Raw genomic sequence first — 21,845 nt, forward strand, 5'->3', positions numbered from 1 at the left:
ATAGTGTTCTTTGCCACCCTAGTAAAAAGTAGTTGTAAATTTGTTACTTAAAAATATTTCTGATAGTATTGGATGTAAAACACAATGATACACAGCAATTTTAAATTAAGGAATGTTTTCTTTATGCTCTCAATCCCTGAAATCAGTCTTTGGTATGCACGGGACTCCTGAGAAAAGCCTGTTGTAGCAACTAGCTTTTCAGGATTCAATTCTGGCTTAAAGATACTCATTTTTGTCTCCTATAAACTAGGTAAATAGTAATCATCTTTTATACACATTAATGTTTTTAAATTTTGTATTTTTAATGCATCTACTAATTTGCATTTTATTTAAATAAAAATGTAAAGATAAATAATAAATATAAATAGGTAAATAGATTGATAATTGAATAAATATCAATAAATATCTGAAACTGGTACAGCAACCACATTTTTCAAAGGCTTATAAACCCAGCCATTTGAATTTGCTTCAGGCTAAAACTTCGCATTCAAAGTTGATGATGGAGATGCAAATTGCTTTTCCAAAGAGCTGTTTATATTGGTTAAGCTGTTTCTTACATGTAAAACAGTGGGGAAAAGGGAAAAGACAGAACACTTTCTCAGGCTTCTCATGATTTCTTTTAATCTATTCTGTGCAAAAATATGGTTTACAGTTTATTGCTGAAATGTAGGAACATGAAGATTCCCAGTCCACAGTTTTAAACTTAACAAGTATCTCAATTACTTGCAGAATAATTACTTCCAGAACTTTAATACTATTTTATTAACAGTTATACCCCTTCCACTCATGCGGAGAAATTCTAACAAGAGCCAGGGACTCAAAAATGCCCGACTGAAACCATGCCATGACAATGCATTATTTTTATCATAAGTAGATAAACCAGTAACTCGTATCATTTTTCTTCCATGAGGCAAGAGGCTGCAATATTTCTTCATAATAATTTCAATTTTACTAAAATGTTTCTGAAAAGAACAACAGGTAACAACAAACCCATGTTTGCATCAAGTGCTATCTATTTCCCCCTTGCAGGTTTGTTTTTGTTTTTGTTTTTTTCTGTATCTTAGCAAAGGGGTGAAATAGTATTTAAGATTCTAGAAAAGGTGATTTTCTTAGGGCAACTTAAAATTTAATTTCTCCAAATAACAAATAGATTTCTAGCATAATTAAAAACTAACTAGTTTGTTAAATCAACAAGTTGGTCTAATAAAAGTTTTAATCTAAACCTTAGAATCTTCATATTCATCATGATCCTTGTCCAGAACAGGAAGAGTATATTGGATACAAAGTCCTACATCATCATGACTTTTCTATATTACAGATGGAGGTGTTGATGATGTAGCAATTTGGATAAGTGTGTACAGGGCCAGAAAAAAGAGTTTGGAGGTTGGAATTGGAAGGTTGGATTTCTGAAGGTTTGGATTTTAAAAAATTGAAATTCTTGTTGGAAGTTTGCTACATTTTCTTTTTCTTTTAAAGAAAAACTAGAGAAAAATAATTCAAATTCATTGGATGTTTGTTAGCTATGGTCTGTATGTTTATAAAACATTTCATGGGGAGGTTAGAAAGCAGGGCAGATGGGTGGAGACTGAAATGTATTTTTATCTCATCTTGAATTTTGAATTAAAAAAGGAGATTAGGGGCACCTGGGTGGCTCAGTCGGTTAAGCCGCTGCCTTCGGCTCAGGTCATGATCCCAGGGTCCTGAGGTCGAGCCCCACATGGGCTCCCTGCTCAGAGGGGAGTCTTCTTCTCCCTCTCTCTCTCCCTCTGCCTGCTGCTCCCCCGGCTTGTGCTCTCTCTCTCTCTGTCAAATAAATAAATAAAATCTTAAAAAAATAAAATAATAAAATAAAAAAGGACAGATCAGACCACATAATGGGAGTCACGATCCACTAATCAAATGGTCCTAAAAAAATTTTTTAAATGATTTTCCCCTTCTCATTTATTCTCCTTTTTGCTAAGCACAGCTAACTTCTAAGTGATCATTTTGATAAATAAATCCCAGAATAATAAGATTTATCTGTAGCAAATACGTCCCACAGCTGGAACTCATGAAGCATTTATTGCCTGTTGTGCCAGAGAGAGTCTGTTCCAACATTAGCTTCTAAATTCCATGGCAAATTAATTAATACATTGATAGAAATGGTTGTCTAGATATATTGGAGAATTTTGAGAGATGGACATTTAACAGAACGATGTGTCTTTGATTTGCAGTTGAAGGTTCTCTTTAGTCAAATCAGTTGCTGAGTTCTCACTTTAGAACTCTGTGGTCTTATGTTCCCTGTAGTACTTCGATTATTTTCTGTATGAAAACATACTTATCCCTATGCAGCATGAAGGGAAGATGAGAACGGGTTAGTGTTTTAATCTGGCTTCTTTGGTTAACCTTTGAGACTCTATCTCAATCCCCCACTTGTGACTTTAAAAATGGGTTATCTTGCATATTTCTTCTTCTGTTTATTTTGCTGGGATTACATACAGTAATTATGTTTTAAAAGAAAGCTTACTGTTCATAAACAATGCTATATAGGTAAGTCGATCCCATTTGGTGTAAGTATATTAGACACCAAAGCCCTTCACTGCTACTGTAATTTTCTCGGTTGAGTGATTACAGTAAATCAGAGAAAGTCAGCCACAAAAAATTACCTTCTTCTCAGTCTCCCTGCTAAATAGACTCTACACAGGGAAGAAAAATAGCTATAATATTTAGGAGACCTCAATTGTCTCTTCTGCTCATTGATTTTTGGTATTCGTGAATCACTAGCACAACAGTAAACCAAAAATGTGTGCAATGCCGTACGCCACAACTGCTTCCCAGGCTTGAGACTGAAACTCCTAAGTTGTTTTGACTGAGCAACTAATAGCAATTTAGATAGTTCTGTACAAATTTAGAGACATGAGATGCAAAACCATTACTGTATTCCAGCACATTCTTCTTGTCAGAACCACTTAAATCACCATCTTACACAAGCACATATTGAAACTCAACTTTAAGCATTTTATTTTTATGTACATTTCATTTTGTCCAGAAATAAAATATCTAAATACAGACAGACTGTAATGTTGTATATGTATAGCTTTCAACAATACTTGAGCTGAATAAATGCTTTGTACATTAAGTTTGTCTTTTTAATGGAGGTCACAGCTACATTGATAAAATGGATTCCTCATATCCTTTTTTTTTCTTTTTTAACCAATAACAAGCAGAGACAAATACAAGTTAATATTAATAAGCAGCTCAAATAACACTGGGTTAAACTATGTACAATACAAACCATTCATACAAATGAAGACTAGGATATTGAATTTGTTACAATATGTGCAGTAAAGATAAGACAGACACTTATAACTTACATGGTGTCTGTCAGGCATTTCCCTTCTTATATAATGATCAGAACTTGTTTTAAGCAGCCTTAGCTGGTCTCACTTTGCAAAAGTCCAATGACTGGTGATGAAAGCTGTAATCCAATGTCTGCCCACATGTAAATTCCAAATGTTTGCTCATCTTTACTGAAAACAGGCTCCCTCCATAGAAAAAAAGAGCCATCTTATATTACCTTGAATGTGCCTACTATATGCTGGAAAAAATTTACTACACTTTGTTGTGTTCATAAAATAAAGAATACTGAGCTCTAAAGACACATTTTTTTTTCCATTTTAACAAGCATATACTCCTACAGTAGTATTTACCAGTACAGCTACTCCAAGCAGTAGGAATGCATGAATGGGGATTATTGATTAGCATGTACTCAAGACTTTAAAAGAGATTTCCATAACAGCAAGTGTTAGAAACCATTCACTGTCTAGTTAATCCTTTTGCTTGACGAAAGTTTATCCTAAACCATTATGAGTCAGACAATGAAAGCCCTCTTGACAGGAATCGTGACAGATGCAAGCTGAAATGTATAAGAATATGTGTTTGTGTACATCTATGTGTGAGAGCATGTCTTTAAGTGTGCCTTTAAAATCTGTGGTGATTTACAACTATACTGAGAGATGAAGCTGACTGGGCAGAAATTACATCAGATTGATTTCCACTGGCACATTTGCAGCCAGTTGACAAGAGCAGCAGTGTAGACACATTCCAGGCAACAGATGTGACCTTCTTCTGTGAGGTAACAGCCCTGTCATATGACCTTTAATTCCTCAGGCTTCAGTCTCACCCTTGTTCATCCTCATCCGGAGGGGAAGTAAGGTGTGTCGCTGTGGTAGTTGTAGTCGGGGCACACTTTCTGTACTAGTTTATAATCTGTACTATAAAAGGAAATGTAAATACAGATCACCTTAAAGGGCTTGGAGCAGAGCCAGGATACATGACTTTGGGTCTGCTCCTGGTAACAGGTTTTTGAAGGATCATAGTTGCAGAGTGTGTTCTTGGTAGCCTTGTCAACCTTTTCATATTCAATGCGACAGTTAAAGGACTTGGAATCTTTGGCATCAATCACGGTTTGTTGTGCCAAGTCGAATTCCACTATTTTTGTAGGGGGCACCAAGCTGACAGATACATTCCCTTGACCGGTGGAATTATGCCTGAAATAAACACTAAATGTCCCATTGCCGTGATCTACAATTTTCCCAGTTATCAACAGGTTTAGCTTCACTGTTTTGATGTTGGAATGAAAATCACCCCATCCAAACATTTTCTTAAACTTGCCCGTCTTAACAATGGGCCTTCGCTTGGCCCTGGGCCGAGGCTCTTGGAGGTCTGTGGAGTTCCTCAGCCAGTCCCAAAGGTCTTGCTCAGAATAAGGTTCTGGGGTATCATATCGCAGGTCTAAATCTGTATCATTTTCTTTGCCACGAAAAGTCTGTGACAGGAGTCGGCTGATAGACAAGTCTTTGCTGCTTTCTGTCCATATGTGCTTTAGTGTGGATTTGCTGCTTCCTGATTTTAGAAGTTCTGACTTTCCACCATTTGTTAAATTGGCACATGTGACCTGAAAATGGAACAGAAAAATTATGTTTACATCTCGGTATCTGAGAACACCCAACACACAGATCCAAGCCCTTTCTCAGAGGCTCAGAATTAAATGAGGACACTTCACTTAAATTACCTTTAGCATCTGGCCGATATTTATTTGTTAAGACATGATAAAATACCACTTCCATTTTTATATGAGATGGGAGAGAGGAGGTGTAGGTGGATAAAAACCATTAAACATGACTGAAAGACTATATAAAAATATTGACTTTGACAAGGAAAAGACCACCTAACATGAGTAAAGCAAACTGAATTCAAACAGAAATCAAACTAAAGTAATTATTTCTTAGCACCAAAATCCAAACACTTTTTTTTTAAAGATTTTATTTATTCATTTGAGACACAGAGATACAGAGAGAGAGAGAGAAAGCATGAGCAGGGAGAGAGGCAGAGGGAGAGGGAGAAGCAGGCTCCTCGCTGAGCCAGGAGCCCAATGTGGGGCTCGATCCCAGGACTCTGGGATCATGACCTTAGCCGAAGGCAGACGCTTAACCATCTGAGCCACCCAGGCACCCCAAATCCAAACACTTTTAAAATAAAAATTTTACAAATCATTGTTATTTTTCTACTTCAAAATTACCATAAGCTTTAAAACTGTATGATTCTCAGAAATACGTCAACCAACATCCTAAAGACTTTTGGTAATTTGTGCCACAGTCCTATTAGAAAAGTCAGTTCTGGGCGCCTGGGTGGCTCAGTCGTTAAGCGTCTGCCTTCGGCTCAGGTCATGATTCCAGGTCTTGGGATCAAGCCCCGCATCAGGCTCCCTGCTCGGCAGGAAGCCTGCTTCTCCCTCTCCCACTCCCACTGCTTGTATTCCCTCTCTTGCTGTGTCTCTCTCTGTCAAATAAATAAATAAAATCTTTTAAAAATAATAATAATAAAAAAAAGAAAAAAAAGAAAAAAAAGAAAAGTCAGTTCTGCAAAGACACTCTAATATATTTTAACTGGTCAAAACAAAACATGTTTATTATCATCTATTATTATCATGGAACATATTGTATAAGACATAATGTTTTTCAATAATACATTGTATGTTAAAAAAAAGAAGATAGTAGGAAGGGTAAAATGAAGGGGGGGAAATCGGAGGGGGAGACGAACCATGAGAGACTATGGACTCTGAGAAACAAACTGAGGGTTCTAGAGGGGAGGGGATGGGGGGATGGGTGAGCCTGGTGATGGGTATTAAAGAGGGCATGTTCTGCATGGAGCACTGGGTGTTATACGCAAACAATGAATCATGGAACACTACATCAAAAACGAATGATGTAATGTATGGTGATTAACATAACATAATAAAATTTAAAAAAAAGACATAATGTTTTTGCCTTAAGGGGCTTAAAATGTTGTCTAGGAAAAGGGACATAAATGAAAACATCTAATACACAACATCTTAGAGATAACTGACAATCTAGAGAAACAAACAACACATGGTCAATGACAGAGAGGTCACTTCAGGTTGGAATGTGAGAGTCACATTCAGAAACCATCCTCCTGGGACCCTGGTCTTGTCTCTTTGGGAAGATTTAGATCCCCAACTAGACCAGGGATTCAGAGGAACCCTAAATCTAACTTACTGACCAAACTTCCAAATCTGTACTTGCCAAATTAAACAAGCATGTCCTTAGCACAGCTCCTATATTTATGCCTTAGTATAGAAGAAATAAAAGAAAGAAATGAGTATCTACAATGCACTCATTAGCCTAAAATTAAAGCAGTGACCTCTGATCCTGACAGGGAGGCCTCAAGGACAGTAGGGAAGACAGCCAAGAACCCACAGGAATTAAAACAGCCAATACAAAAAAAAAAAACTTTTAAGATGTAGACTGACTGCCTATAGGGTAAGTCTGCCAAAGAGAGTCCCACACTGCCCATTAAGAAGCCAAGTTTCACAATAAACCTCCATCTTCAGTCCTATCTCAGACATGAGTCTGACTACCACTCAGCAGCTTCGTTTGGAGCCTCCAGTCCCCTTCCAAACTGCTCTCAAAATAAGAGGCCATTGCTGGAAAGCTTTTTAATTCAGGTCTATTAGGAATTAGAACTGCATTCTAGAGGTCTGTCTATAGACTTAGGCATGAAGGCCTAAGGTACAACTCTGGCCTGAGAATAGCCTTTTACTCCATCACTTGTGCTAAAAGGACTCTATCCCAATCCCTAGGGAGTAAGGGCATAAACTTTAGAGCCAGTCTCCCTGGAATCTATGCTAAGCTCTGCCACTGCCAAGCTGTGTGCCCTTGGTCAAGTCATTTAACATCCCCCTACCTCAGTTTCCTACACCTGCAAAGTGAGAGTAACAATGGTGCCTCCCTCATAAGGTAGCTCAGACATGGAAATTGTTCGATTAAATTCAGCTATTTTTATAAATCCCAAGCTGCTATGTGAAGACAACTAGAGAAAGGAGGTCACCAAGTGGTACATATGGAGATCTGTTTTGAGGGTAGCTTTGCTCTTGATTACATAGCCAAGTACTCAGAACCTACATGGGATGTGTTTCCCCAGGGATATACATGCAAGAGGCCTTGGTAATCTAAGCTAGAACAAAGTCACTTAGATCTGTAATGTTGTCTTTTCACAAATTCCTCAGGATCAATGAGCTTTCCCACTGCCAGCTGGCAAATGGTCTTATCTCTACCCAGTTCAAATTGAGACAATATGAGTGGTATGAAGCCATTCCCACCTGGGAAAAACTACCAGCTGAAGCTGGTCTCTTCCCAGTAATGCTGAGCTTAAGAAACCCTGCAAGTTTAGTCCCACATGAACTCATTGCCTCTCATCCATGAAAATGGATTTATACCTCATGACTGCACCATGAAAAACCAAGACTATGATATTGGGTGGGCTAACACAAAAGCTCTGTCACCATTTCAAGCTACTAGCCTGGGTCCAGTTGCAACCACTGTGATCCTCAAGGCAATTGTGATGCTTTTATAGAAAGATCCAGAAGGCCATTGTGCACAGAGGTTAATAGAGGAGAGACAAACACTGACCAATGGAGAATCAGACCCTACGGATGGGATGAGGTGCAGAAATAATGCATGGATTGTGGTGGAGGTGCCACATCTAACGGAAGTAAAGATCACCCTCCTGCACACAATCTCTAAACTCTTAAACATATCAATACCCAACCAAAATGAACAAACTTGGGGCAAATATAGGGAATTGAAAGAAGGTTGTGTTTGCTGCCGACTTTTTTTTTTTTAATTTAAATTCAATTGGCCAGGATATAAGTACATCATTAGTTTTTGATATAACGTTCAATGATTCATTAGTTGAGTATAACACCCAGTGCTCGTCATATCACGTACCCTCTTTAATACCTATCTTTCTTTTAGTGCTAGGTAATTCCCTTTCAGTTGTCCTCAACCCTCAAATTGGTCTCTCCTCTTTTCCCCCTGCACCCAAACTGTTTCCTGTTTGCAAATTCCTTTCATTCCAAAACATTCCAGAAATGGATCACACTCAAGCAGTATGTGAGCAGTAACAGCAAAGTGGCTGCCTTATCAAAATTCAATTTGTTTTTTAACAAGGACTATATATTAAGTCTTAACGGGAAGAGACTGAGAAGGAAATACCCTTTGGGGAGGGGGATGATGCATAGAAATGTATGAGCTTTCTTAAGGGAAAAGCATGAAATTTCCTATCTATCCTCTCTGCCTGATAATAAAGTCAGTCCTCTATGGAACAATTTTTACTCTAATATGAAAAGTATAATCCTTAGTACTTCCATAGTTAATATTATATCATTATAATTTACAAAACAAAAACAACTACAGTTCTACTAATTCACTGAAAGAAGTGCATTTCAAAATAACTTTTTCTATAACAGTAGCTATAGTATAAAATTTAAAACAAACAATTTATAAGAGTAGTACAGCTCTTTTAGCTTCGGAGTTTATTTTTTGTGTATTTATTTTATTTTGTCTCGATGAAATCTAATTGATTGGTCAAACATCCAAATCTCCACTTGCCTGACTATATAAATGTTGTCCTTAACACAGCCTCTATACTTATGCTTAGTACAAAAGAATTACAAGAGGGGCACCTGGGTGGCTCAGTCGTTAAGCGTCTGCCTTCGGCTTAGGTCATGATCCCAGGGTCCTGGGATTGAGCCCCGCATCGGGCTCCCTGCTCGGCGGGAAACCTGCTTCTCCCTCTCCCACTCCCCCTGCTTGTGTTCCCTCTCTCACTGTGTCTCTCTCTGTCAAATAAATAAATAAAATCTTTAAAAAAAAAAAAAAGAATTACAAGAAATAAATTCATATCCTATTCTCAATTTTTACCTGGAATTACATAAGTAGTTTCCTATTCTTTGCGTGACAAGAAAAATAAATACAGGCACATATTTGGTTTCGGTACTTGTATCTCAGCATCAACACAGTTGATTAGGAGAGGGGCTGTAATGAGACGCATCCATGGTGCACTGGCTCATGAAGCAGTAATGGATTGTCCCAAAAGAAGGAAGTAAAAGGGAATTAGAGTGCAATCCACCAGCAGCATATGAGAAGTGAAAGGAAAAAAATGTAGAAGTAGGAGATAGGATTTTAAAGAGCCAATCTATTCGATAAAGATGCTAAGACTGACAGGCAAATAAACCTCTGAATTTTGGGTAGAACAGATACTTAGTTCTAAATGATACTCTCCACATCTGTAGTGACTATGAGTGTGAGTTCTGGAGCTAGATGGCCTGAATCCCAATCTAGGCCGTGATCTGTAACAGCTATATGATATAGGTAAGTGGCTCAACTTGTTTACACTTATGTTTTTCTCTTCTAGAAAACAGGAGAAGAATGCCTACCTCCTTCATAGAGCTGTTTTGTGAATCAAGTAGGACACTCTATTTAAAGCACTAAGAGCAGTGCCTGGGCCATGGTGAGTGTTCAACATTATTATTACTATTAACATCCTCAAATATTTTAACCTCCGAATCTCACTGGATAATACTTTTGTAAGTGAATAATAATAGGATATGAAACCAAAAAAATATTTTTATAAGAAAATCTCCCTTTTACATAACCAAAACCGTGAAGCTAACAATTTAAAAAGAAAGCATATACTTTTAAAAGTTCTGGTGTGACAACCAAAGAATATGGCAAGCTGAGTAGATAGTAAAACTCAAGTTAACGAAGAATGAGCGTAAGTTCAGCCATTAAACTGCTCAACTACCAAATGCAAAGCATTTATTTGTAATGTGGAAGCCTTGCAGTGGTGCTGTCAAGAAACCTCTCCAGAACATCTCAGTTTGAGTACAGAATCAAAGTAGGTTTAGCTGTAACTGTCAACAACACAGTCTTGAATATTCTTATTTCTCTCTTCCCTTCCCCTTTCCTTTCATTTAGGTTAGGAGAGAAGCAGGGCAATGTCTAAAAGATTATCAATCATGAAAACCCAAGAAGGGTCCTTAGGAAAATCCCCAGACCTGTTGAGCATAAGTAATCCTGACTTATTTTGGTTTTTAGTTCAATAAATATAGTGAGACTCTGCTAATATTGAGTTAAATAATAGGAATACAAAGCTAAATAAGACATGGTCCTTGCCCTCAAGAAGTTCACAGTCTAATGGGGAAATCAATTAAGCAAGTAACAATGTGATGGGACTAACACTATGTACAACATTCTAGTAGTCAGAATCAAAGTTGAAAGGTAGAGAAGATGTAACAGTAGAAATAATCCTCAGATCTAGGAGATAAAAGACACTTGGGAGTTCAACAGAGAGAGAAGAGGCTAAAGGAGATCCAAGCATAAGGAATATACTGTGTAAAGCACAGAGCTGAGAAGGGGCATGTTAAATATAAGAATGGAAAATAGCTCCTTACTGCTGAGCCTCAGAGAGCACTGAAAAGGAGGAAAAGGAGAAGTTGTAAGAAGTGGGTAGAAATTGAAGAAGGTGGGCTAGGGTCAAATTGTGATGTTCCTACTAAGGCATTTGAACTTAAACTTATAGGTAGTGGGGAATCACTAAATTTTGTTCTGTTTTGCTTTTGTTTTTGTTTGTGTGTATCTGTTTTGCTTTTGTTTATTTATTCTGCTTTTAATTAGGTTATTCTGGCTCTAGAAAAATCACTGAGTAGACATTGAAGGATGAATTGGTAGGGAGAGACCTTGAAGGAAGAATGACTAGTAGAATGATTCATTACATAACTAGTTGTGATACTTCGTTTGAGAAAGTAAAAATGAGACTTCACCAAGGCAATGGCAGAGAAAAAGAGAAAGAAAAATGGATATGAGATAGTTCAGAGGTAGGATTACCTCAGCTTGATGACTTTTTAACTAATCAGGAATATGAAAAGTTGAATTAATGAGTTTCCTGGCATCTGCAGGGAATACAGAAGTAACAAGTTAGCTGGAAAATATAATTAAATCTCAGAGGAAAATTGGAGGTTGAAGTGCCTGCAAATCATTCCAGTGATGCTATCCAAAGAAAGTTGGTAACATGGGTCTGAATGTCTGCAGAAATGAGAGGGATAGTGATGTTGATTTTGTAGTAGGAAGGAAATGTATTGTTCAGATAGAACATGGTGACACAGAAGAAGGTTGGTAACAATATCTAATACCAGTGCTTTGAGGACAAGCAGAAGAGGAGCCAGGATAGGTAGAAACAAAGGAGAATATTAGAAAGAAAATATTATTGTAGAAACAAAGAAAAGTTGGGGAGAGGAAAGGCAGGCATAGGCAGATTCAAATTCCAAGTAAACAGGGACGCCTGGGTGGCTCAGTCAGTTGAGCGTCTGCCTTCTGCTCAGGTCATGATCCCGGGGTCCTGGGATCGAGTCCCGCATCAGGCTCCCTGCTCCGCAGGAAGCCTGCTTCTCCCTCTGCCTCTGCTTCTCTCTCTCTCTGTCTCTCATGAATAAATAAATAAAATCTTAAAAAAAAACAACAACAAATTCCAAGTAAACGTTGAATAGTATAAACACTTGGAAAGAAGCCCCTTGACTTTTGAATCCACTACTAAAAACTTCTTGATATTAATAGCTACATGCTTTAGAATTAACCATGTTCTTAGAAGGTAGAGCCAACTTCAGGCCTTTTCTTTTCAACAAACACTGAGCATACGCTGTTGTGCCAGGTACAGTTATGGGAACAGGAAATTAAAAAAAAAAAATCCTTTGAATCCACTACTAATGACCTTACTGAAGCTAGTTTTAGTAGTGGTGAAGAGATGATGCAAGATGAGAAAGAGCAACTAGCTTAATCGATCTGCTCCCAGCTGCAGTTAGGAATCACTGGTGACTCGTTCTCTCATATTGCTTTACATCTTAAGAATTTTCAATTTTGAAACACATAAATATACATATAAAACTGAAAGATTTTGAGCCCTACTGAATAAAAAAAATCATTAAAAAGAAACCTTACATCCAGAACACCTTCTACTATTGATGTTACAAACATAATAAAAGAGTTTCTTTTTCAAAGTCACCTAAAGATTCTTTGATGTCAGTATATCTGAGTGATAACAAAAGTGAAGACTATGGCATAAAGATGAGTACAAAAGAAAAAGCTGACAACATCTACTGAACCCAATTCCAAAAAAGGCAAAGCATTGTGAAACTTCTTCTACAAATAACCTATTCTGTATCAGTGAAAACACCAAATACACTTTCTGACTGAATATAATTCTCCATGTCAAAAGTCACCACACCCGTTCCAAAGAAGCTGGCTTGCCAGTCCAATGACACCATTTCCACAAATTATATGTGTTGTCTGTCTCATTGTTTTAGAGACACTGAGGATCATAAAGATTCTTAACATGATTAGATGGATGCAATTTAAAGTACACGTGTATTTAAGAACATCCAAAAATAGGTACAAAGAGAAGGGTCATTTCCTTCAACCATAAACAAAGACAGAGCTTGGGTTTAACATGAAGAGAGATTGCCTGGGGCAGGACATGTGTATGGAACTAAGGAGAAAAGACTGCCATTGGATGGTGGAATGTAAGCATATAAGAGCTGCCACACTTCGATCTAGCTCCTTCTCTGTATACTTTAGGACCACACTTTCACATCGCTTCCTCTAATCTTTTCATTATAGGCTTACAATCATGATGTCAATACAGTATCATTTAAAATATTGTTGAAAGATACCACTTTTAGAAAACTAAACCACTCCTCAACTATACTGCCCCCTCAATTATTCTCCTGGCCTTATGAGACAGTATATAAACATTTCACTCCTTTACATATACTGTATCCTATGAGAGGTGTCTCCAGAAGTTTTTATAAAACCTCTTTTCATAAAAGAGCAATAAGATGCCTGTTAATTTCCACTAACCTGCACGTTTTACTGTCGATCTATTACTATTCAATATAAATAATTTCAAGATTACTTTGAAAATTATGTATTTATTTCATCAACTGTATGAATACTTAAGCCAAAAATTTTAAACAACTTGATGCTTAAGCAATATCTTTCAATGGTGAATAACTAATCAACAAAATGGTCTTGATCTATGATTACTTCATTTTGACAATTTTGTGATTTGCTATGTTGAATATATGTTGCATACTATTAACTTCTATTGGATAAGGGCATACCATATTCCAGTCATGGTAATTAGTATTTGATGTATGACATTGTATTTAATTTAAACTACACACAGGGGCGCCTGGATGGCTCAGTTGGTTAAGCATCAGACTCTTGATTTTGGCTCAGGACATGATCTAACGGTCATGAGATCGAGCCCTGCCTCTCTCTCTCTCTAAAATTAATTAATTAATTAATTAACTATACACATTCACTCAAACTTACACACACACACACACACACACACACACTTTAAAGACAATATTGTTATCTTTAGCTTACACACGGGGATACAGAAACTCAAAAAAGCTTGACCAGATCATTGCTGTTAAGTGAAAGACCTACCCCCTAGTTACTACACAGGCTGTGTCCTTTACTTTTTTAAAATTATTTTAATCATGCAATTCTACGTTAATATATGTTTATCAGAACATTCAAATGTTATAGAATTTATGAAGTAGACAGTAAAAGCCTGTCTTCATCATCAACCCCTGCTCTCTTACAATCTCACCCCTCTCTCCAGAGGTAAAACTTGTCAAAATTTTGGTGTATATTGCTTCTAAATATCTTAGTTTTCACATATAAATATTATATATATAGTGTCATATTTTATGAATTACATTGTATATTTCCCTATCAATAAAATATCTTAGAGATGCATACCTCTTAGTACATCCAGGTGTATCAACTTTATTAAAGGAGAATATAAAATTTTATAACATGGATGGACCAGACTTCCATTTTTTGTTTACCTTTTGTGATAGATCCTTAATCATTACATTGTTTCACGGCCAGGTTACCTCCAGTTGTTTTTTAACCTTGATTCTACTACTTTTTCTGCCATTGTTGTTGCAGATACCTCACTTTCTCCTCTTTTGAGCTGAATTTTAATCTTCATTGATGTATGGATTTGTGTGATTTCTTTTAGAAAGAGTTCATAGGGGATACACTAAGTTGTCCATGCCTAAAAAATGTCTTTACCATAGGCTCACACTGGGTAGAATATTCAAAATAATAATAATAATAATAATAACAATAATAATAATAATAATAATTAATAATAATAATTTTTCCTTTAATTCATTTTGTTCTGCTTAATTTTTTTCCCTCCAAAAAAATTGAATTTTCTTTATTTCAGGCATTATAAAATTTCACAAGGGGGCTACATGTGCCCAAGGCCTTCTCCAGCCCCTTTCTTAGCTAGTTTAGAGAAAAATATGCAGATATTTCTAGACATGTGGGGCTCTTTTTTATCAAGTTTTCCTAAGAGGACTATTAACTCTTTGAGGGATGTTCTTCTATACTATGACATTTTGTACCTTGGAGAAGGGAGTACTTTGCATAGAGAAATCACCCCATACATTACCTGTGTGGTTTATATTCTTACATACACCTATTTTAACAGTGAAGGTCATTGTTCTTTAGTCACAATCAAGATGGGGGGTGGCCCTCAGAGATTTCTCTCTTACAAGTTTTGAGTCTGCACTTGACATTGACAATACCTGGAGTGCTTGTATTATATATGATAAGCTGGAGAAGATGGGTTAGTGTTTTAATACATCAAAAATACATCATTTCCTTCTGCTGCAAAGCAGTGCTCCAGGAGCAACAGTGCTGCATTAACAATGGAAAAGCAGAGAAGGAACTTTGTGCCTCTCCTTTAACACAGTAGGTGCTGGGAGGTTGTAGTGCATAGAAACTAAGAAAATGGGCTTTGCAGTCAGAGATTGAAGGCTAAATCCAAAATCTGCTACTTTATCACTAGTGATCCCTTAGGACCACATTTTCTCTAATTAGATGATACCTCACTCATTGGGTTTTCATGAAAATAAAGTACACTTCATACATAGTACACATAAAAATATGGGAAATAGTATGAGTTCAACATGTGAGAGCTATTATGCTTGGCTAGGTTATGAAACCCTCAAGAAAAGGAAAACAAGGCTTTCAGAATGCACACAGCTATTCTATTCCTGGTTCTCACAGGAGACATTACATCTGCTCAAATGATCCAAACAAACGGAGATGGAAATCAGCATAATTATAACAGCTCTGTGGTCGTCTTTAGCAGTAGGTGGTGATAAGTGACCAAGCTGATTATGTTATGATTTAGTATTGGCAAATGTGGGCAATAATTTATCTTTAACATAGTAACTTTAAGAGAAGGCATTCTGACCAAATTGAACATTCCATGTCATCCTCAAAAACTAGAAATATGGTGTTTCTATTAGTGTGAAGAATCCTCAAATGGCTAAGAATTTTAGGTATGTTACCCCATGAGTTCTCATGCTCCCATGGAGGATGGCTGACTTCTAACGTAGGGTTCTAACTATTCCCTACATTACTGTACTGGAGACTGTTCTGAGTCATGGATAACTGGGCTCTTCACAAGTTTGTATAACCATAATCATTAGCTTTCCCTTTGATTCCTTTCCTGTAGGTACTCTTATAAAAATTGTATTTAAAATGTTCTTGGTTCTTTAGCTGCAGAGGAAAAAACATGCCTTATGAAGAGCCATGAACTACTGTTTCTACTCCTGAGAAGTACACTTTTTCATCCTGTGAAAATATTGTCCCTTCCTTCATGCTTACTGTATAAACTTGTAAATTTTGACACATAAACACATTAATATTGATGAGAAATTGAGAGTAATTATTCCACTTAGCCCCACTTAACCCATTCTCTCAAAGTGTAATTATGGATTACCCAGGTTTGCATTGCAAAAGTTGCTTCTTGTGTTAGTATTTTATATTCCTTCTATTTTTTTAGAAGATTTTTATTTATTTTTGCAAGAGAGAGAGAGAAAGAGAGAGTGCAAGTGCAGGAAGGAGGGGCAGAAGAAGACACAGACTCCCCAGTGAGCAGCTAGCCAATCCCAGGACTCAGGATCATGACCTGAGGTGAAGGCAGATGCTTAACCCACTGAGCCACTCAGGCTTCCTATTCCTTCCATTTAAAATATATAAGGAGTATCTAGTGTTAAGACCTCTGGATATGTGGTTAATATAATGAACAAAATATGTAAAATAACATGTTGAAAGACAATTTCTGGGCTGAAATAAAGCCATTTCAGCATCATTTTTGTCATTACCCTTAAAGAGATTTGAATTTGTCAGTAAGTCCAGATGTCTTTGAGGAAAAGAGAAATGTTGTATATGTAAGAATAGCTGGTTAGATCTGGGGTCTTTCTTTCTGAATTGAAGGTTAATATGAGTGATTCTCCATAAAAAGGCTTATTATGTGGATGCTAATGAAGGTTTATAGCTTCTTAAAGTTAAAGTGCATGCCTATCTAGAATGGACCAAATGAGGAAGGATTGACTTGCCTTCCAACCCTATTTTCAGCAACCTATATCTACATACTGAGTAGTAATAATAGTACACCTTATCCAAGAGAAGCTCAAATTCCTGAGGAAATGACGACTTTGATATTTTTTGAGACAATATGCCTATTTACCCTGATTATTAAGATCTTGATCTGGAAACCTTCTGATAGAGGAAAAATACGTTATATAAATGAAATGATATGGGCACCTGGGTGGCTCAGTCGTTAAGTGTCTGCCTTCGGCTCAGGTCATGGTCCCAGGGTCCTGGGATCGAGCCCCACATCAGGCTCCCTGCTCAGCAGGAAGCCTGCTTCTCCTTCTCCCACTCCCCCTGCTTGTGTTCCCTCTCTCGCTCTGTCTCTCTCTGTCAAATAAATAAATAAAATCTTTAAAAAAAATAAATGAAATGATAGAAACTAGTTACAGGGAAATATCATCCCTGTGCCATTTAGACCCTAAATAGGTACAAAAATTCTTCTAGGGTATCATTCATATCAAGCTATAATGTGTGGGCGACACTGCTCAGAGCTTTCCAGGTACAAAGTGGACAGCAAGCTGGACAACCAACCCAGAAATATGATAGAGGGCTAAGCTCCCGGAAGTACAGTCCCTCTATACTCCCATAAAAGTCCTGTGGACTGGGAATCTCCTACTTCCTGAAGTGCAACAAATACAATGTTCTGAGAAGATATAAAATCTAGCAAAGGGAATGGACCCCTCACCATTTCATCCAAAAGTTGATGATGCTCTGGAGTTTGACTTACATAAAAACTTCTGACATTGAGTAAATAAATATTTCTGGATCATGCCTTGACCAAAGCAAGATGTAGTCAAAGAACATACACCTAGAACACCAGGCCCTAACAGCTCTTCAACATAGCTCAAGGAAGATACAACTTATGCACAGGGAACTTCAAAGGCCACTGTGTCCACACACACACACAAACACACACATACAAACAAAATAATCTCTTGAAAGCTCTTAAACCAATCTGTTTTTTTTTTCTAAAGCCCCTCCCAAAAGATTACATCCATTCTTTGATTTTCTTTCTTATAAGATTCCTAGCACCGGGTAAACACCCTGTATCCTCCACAGATCTCTGACCCCATTACTGCCAGTTTTGGAACCAGATGCACCTGTTGTCCACAAACCTGGGCTAGATTTCACTTTGGTCTTGTCCTATGCCTCTCCCCTATTCCCATGGCATGTGGAATCTCATACCAAAGAGCCAGGTACTCAGGAAAAAGGATATTTAGGAAGAGATATCTCATAAACAAATAAAAAGATGGCCTCTGGATCTAGGTGCTATGGCTTTATGTTAATCAGATATAGTGGCATGCCTGGAGTGCAGAAAGAAAAAGACTTGGCTTTTATTGTTACCAAGGGAATTAAGTAAACAATGCCACTAAATCAAAGAAGGATGTTCACCCAAAGATTATGGTATAGGAAGAGACAGGTCATGAAAGGAATGGAGGAAACAGAGCCCCAGAATGACAGGATGCTGTAAGTGAAGTCATAATAGGGAGTTTGGATGAAAATGTGTGTGCAGTCACAGCTCTGAGATCCCCTTGACCTTTAAAGTACTTTTTTTTCAGTTTGTTTCAGATAGCTGCTTTTAATTGTTCCTTTTTTACTTTTATTAATTTTCTCATTTTAATTCCCATATAGTTAACATACAGTGTTATATTAGTTTCAGGTGTACAATATAGTGATTTAACAATTCTATACTTACTCTGTGCTCATTATGATAGATGTCCTCTTTAATCCCCATCACCTATTTCATCCATCCCCCGACCCACCTCCCCTCTGGTAACCATCTGCTTGTTCTCTATAGTTAAGAGTCTGTTTCTTGGTTTGTCTCTCTCTCTCTCTCTCTCTCTTTCCTTTGTTTGTTTTGTTTCTTAAATTCCACACGAGTGAAATCATATAGTATTTGTCTTTCTCTGACTGACTTATTTCATTTAGCATTATACTCTCTAGCTCCATCCATATTGTTGCAAATAGCAAGATTTCATTCTTTTTTATGGCTGAATAATATTCCATTGTATATGTACATCACATCTTCTTTATCCATTCATTTATCAATGGACACTGGGGCTGCTTCCATAATTTGGCTATTGTAAATAATGCTGCAATAAACATAGGGGTACATATATCCCTTTGAATTAGTATTTTTATATTTTGGGGGTAAATACCCAATAGTGTGATTACTGGATCATAGGATAGTTCTATTTTTAATTTTTTTGAGGAACCTCCATACTGTTTTCCACAGTGGCTGCACCAGTTTGCATTCCCACCAATAGTGCATGAGGGGGTTCCTTTTTCTCCACATCCATGCCAACATTGTTGTTTCTTGTGTTTTTTATTTTAGCCATTCTGACAGGTGATATCTCATTGAGAGGTGATATCTCATTGTAGTTTTGATTTGCATTTCCCTGATGATGTTTGAACATCTTTTCATGTGTCTGTTGGCCATCTGGATGTCTTCTCTGGAGAAATGTCTGTTCATGTCTTTTGCCTGGATTATTTGGGGAAGAGACAGGTCATGAAAGGAATGGAGGATTATTTGGGGGATTTTGGGTGTTGAGTTGTATAAGTTCTTTATATATTTTGGATACTGACCCTTTATTAGATATGTTATTTCCAACTAGCTTCTCCCATTCAGTAGGTTGTCTTTTAGTTGTGTTGATTATTTCCTTCACTGGACAGAAGCTTTTCATTTTGATGTAGTTCCAATCGTTTATTTTTGCTTTTATTCCCCTTACATCAGAGACATCTCCAGAAAAATGTTGCTACAGCTGATGTCTGAGAAGTCAAGGAAGAGGAAGTCAAGAGAAGTCAAGGAAGAGAAATTACTGCCTGTGCTCTCTTCTAGGATTTTTAAGATTTCAGGTTTCATGTTTAGGTCTTTAATCCATTTTGAATTTATTTTTGTGTATGGTGTATGTAAGAAAGTGGTCCAGTTTCATTTTTTTGCATGTAGCTGTCCAGTTTTCCCAACACCAAAAAAAAAAAAAAAGAGTAATGAACTTTAAAATGACTTATTACAGGGCGCCTGGGTGGCTCAGTTGGTTAAGCGACTGCCTTCGGCTCAGGTCATGATCCTGGAGTCCCGGGATCGAGTCCCGCATCGGGCTCCCTGCTCGGCAGGGAGTCTGCTTCTCCCTCTGACCCTCCTCCCTCTCATGCTCTCTATCTCTCATTCTCTCTGTCTCAAATAAATAAATAAACTCTTTAAAAATAAAAAAATAAAATGACTTACTACAGCATTAGTAGTTTGTATTGCCATGAACACTGCGGATATAAGGTATCACAGGATAAATGAAAGAAGGAGAGGATGTAATTGTAGACTTTCCTTCCCTGTTATGTCCCTACACTCACTTATTTCCAAACTCTGAGAGGTAGTTTAATTATCCTTTTTCAAAAGAGCTGGGTAACACTCTAGCTGCCACTAGAGGGCACAGCTAGGACATCTGACAGCTGTCCTTATTCATGGTGCTGAAGTCAGGCAGAATTGTCAGCAAGGATCCCAGAGCTCTTTGAAAGAAGAAGGTGGACCAGGAAACTTTGTGGTCACTGCTGACTGACACAGCCCCTGGAAGCCACCTCTTCTGTGAGCCGCAGAGACCAGGAAGGAGCTACTGTTGCTCAAGGAACTACTAAAGAAGTCATCACCAACTAATGAAGCTCTTGTGAGTCTTCAATTCCTGATAGATGGTGTGTTCAGGAATAAGGCATTGATAATTATTTATTTGGAAATAGTCTAAGTCAATGCACCCTATTTCTATATCTCCATCCTCATCTTGGCTACTCTTTCCTTTGGCCTCAGAGTTCTGATCACATCTGAACACATTTTTTATATGTTCTCTTTCTTCCAACTTCAGGACCTTTGCACAGGCTGCTTGCCCATCCTTGGAATCCTCGGAATCCATTCCCATTTGCTTAATTGACTCCTACTCATTCTGTAGCCTAGTTTAAACTTCATTTCCACAGTAATCTTTGATCCCTTCAGAGCACCCTGTACTGTTCATTCATGAAAGTAATACTATTATCTATATTCCTCCTTCCTTCCTTCCTTCCTTCCTTCCTTCCTTCCTTCTCTCCCTCCCTCATGCCCCCTCCCTCTCTCTCTCTCTTCTCTTTTCTTTCTTTTTCTTTCTTTCTTCCTTCCTCCCTCCCTCCCTCCCTCCTTCTCTCTCTTTCTTTCTTTCTTTCTTTCTTTCTTTCTTTCTTTCTTTCTTTCTTTCTTTCTTTCAACTGTTATCTCCATGGTAGATCCATCCAATGCCTTGATAACTATTTTTTTTACTACACTTTAGAAAATGCCACGTTCCAAGTAGGTGCTCTACAAATGTCGGCTGAATGAATAAATGCATTTTTGAATAGAGTGTCCACCCACCCATAATGATATCCTTTTGCAGATAAGCTTGCCCCATAAGCAGATAAACCGCTCATTTTCTGCCATAAACAGGCTTATGTTGTAAGCCTTCATGGAGGCTTTGTGTAATTCTGTAAACATGCACAGTGATAGAAGAGAAAAGATGATATTTTTCTAGGAAAATACAAATCAGTGGCCCCTACAGGCCATTACAACCAGTCAGAAATGTCTCAGAAAAAAATATCCAAATAACTGTATTTTCATTTAAATAAAAGTAAAAAGTGAAAAAGAACAATATTGCCTAGATGAACATAACTGCATTTTGGAGGTTTGACAGACATCAGAAAAACTTAACAAAACAATGAGTTGTGGTCTCTTGGGCAGCAAGAAAGTTAGTGCCATTCTCTGGATTTTCTTTCTTGAATTTCTGGAAATTTGATCCTAAAGATAGTAATTTTAAAAAATGCTGATGGGATTCTAATAGTAGAAGTTCCTTCAATGAGAGAGCCTGCCAAATTTTCGGGAGGGGGGGACATTTTCTTTGCACTATTCAAATGTGCATTTGTACTGACAAATAATAATTACTTTGAAACAGACAGGCATGTGTTAGGCTATTTCTTTGCACAAATGCCATT

The 21,845-nt window shown here is 37.4% G+C and overlaps 1 protein-coding gene across 1 annotated transcript in view; it reads right to left on the reverse strand.

Moving 5' to 3' along the window:
- Positions 1 to 637: 637 nt before the first annotated feature.
- The window catches only part of NXPH1 (neurexophilin 1), a 284,857-nt gene continuing 263,649 nt past the window's right edge, over positions 638 to 21,845 (reverse strand). The window contains exon 3 of the mRNA XM_006726871.3: positions 638 to 4,936. Within this exon, the coding sequence (XP_006726934.1) occupies positions 4,175 to 4,936 (762 nt within the window). The 3' untranslated portion in view covers positions 638 to 4,174. The remainder of the gene's footprint in view (positions 4,937 to 21,845) is intronic.

This window comes from Leptonychotes weddellii, chromosome 12 (assembly GCF_054177405.1).
Source record: "Leptonychotes weddellii isolate Sample4059 chromosome 12, ASM5417740v2, whole genome shotgun sequence".
In the NCBI taxonomy this organism is placed as follows: domain Eukaryota; kingdom Metazoa; phylum Chordata; class Mammalia; order Carnivora; family Phocidae; genus Leptonychotes; species Leptonychotes weddellii.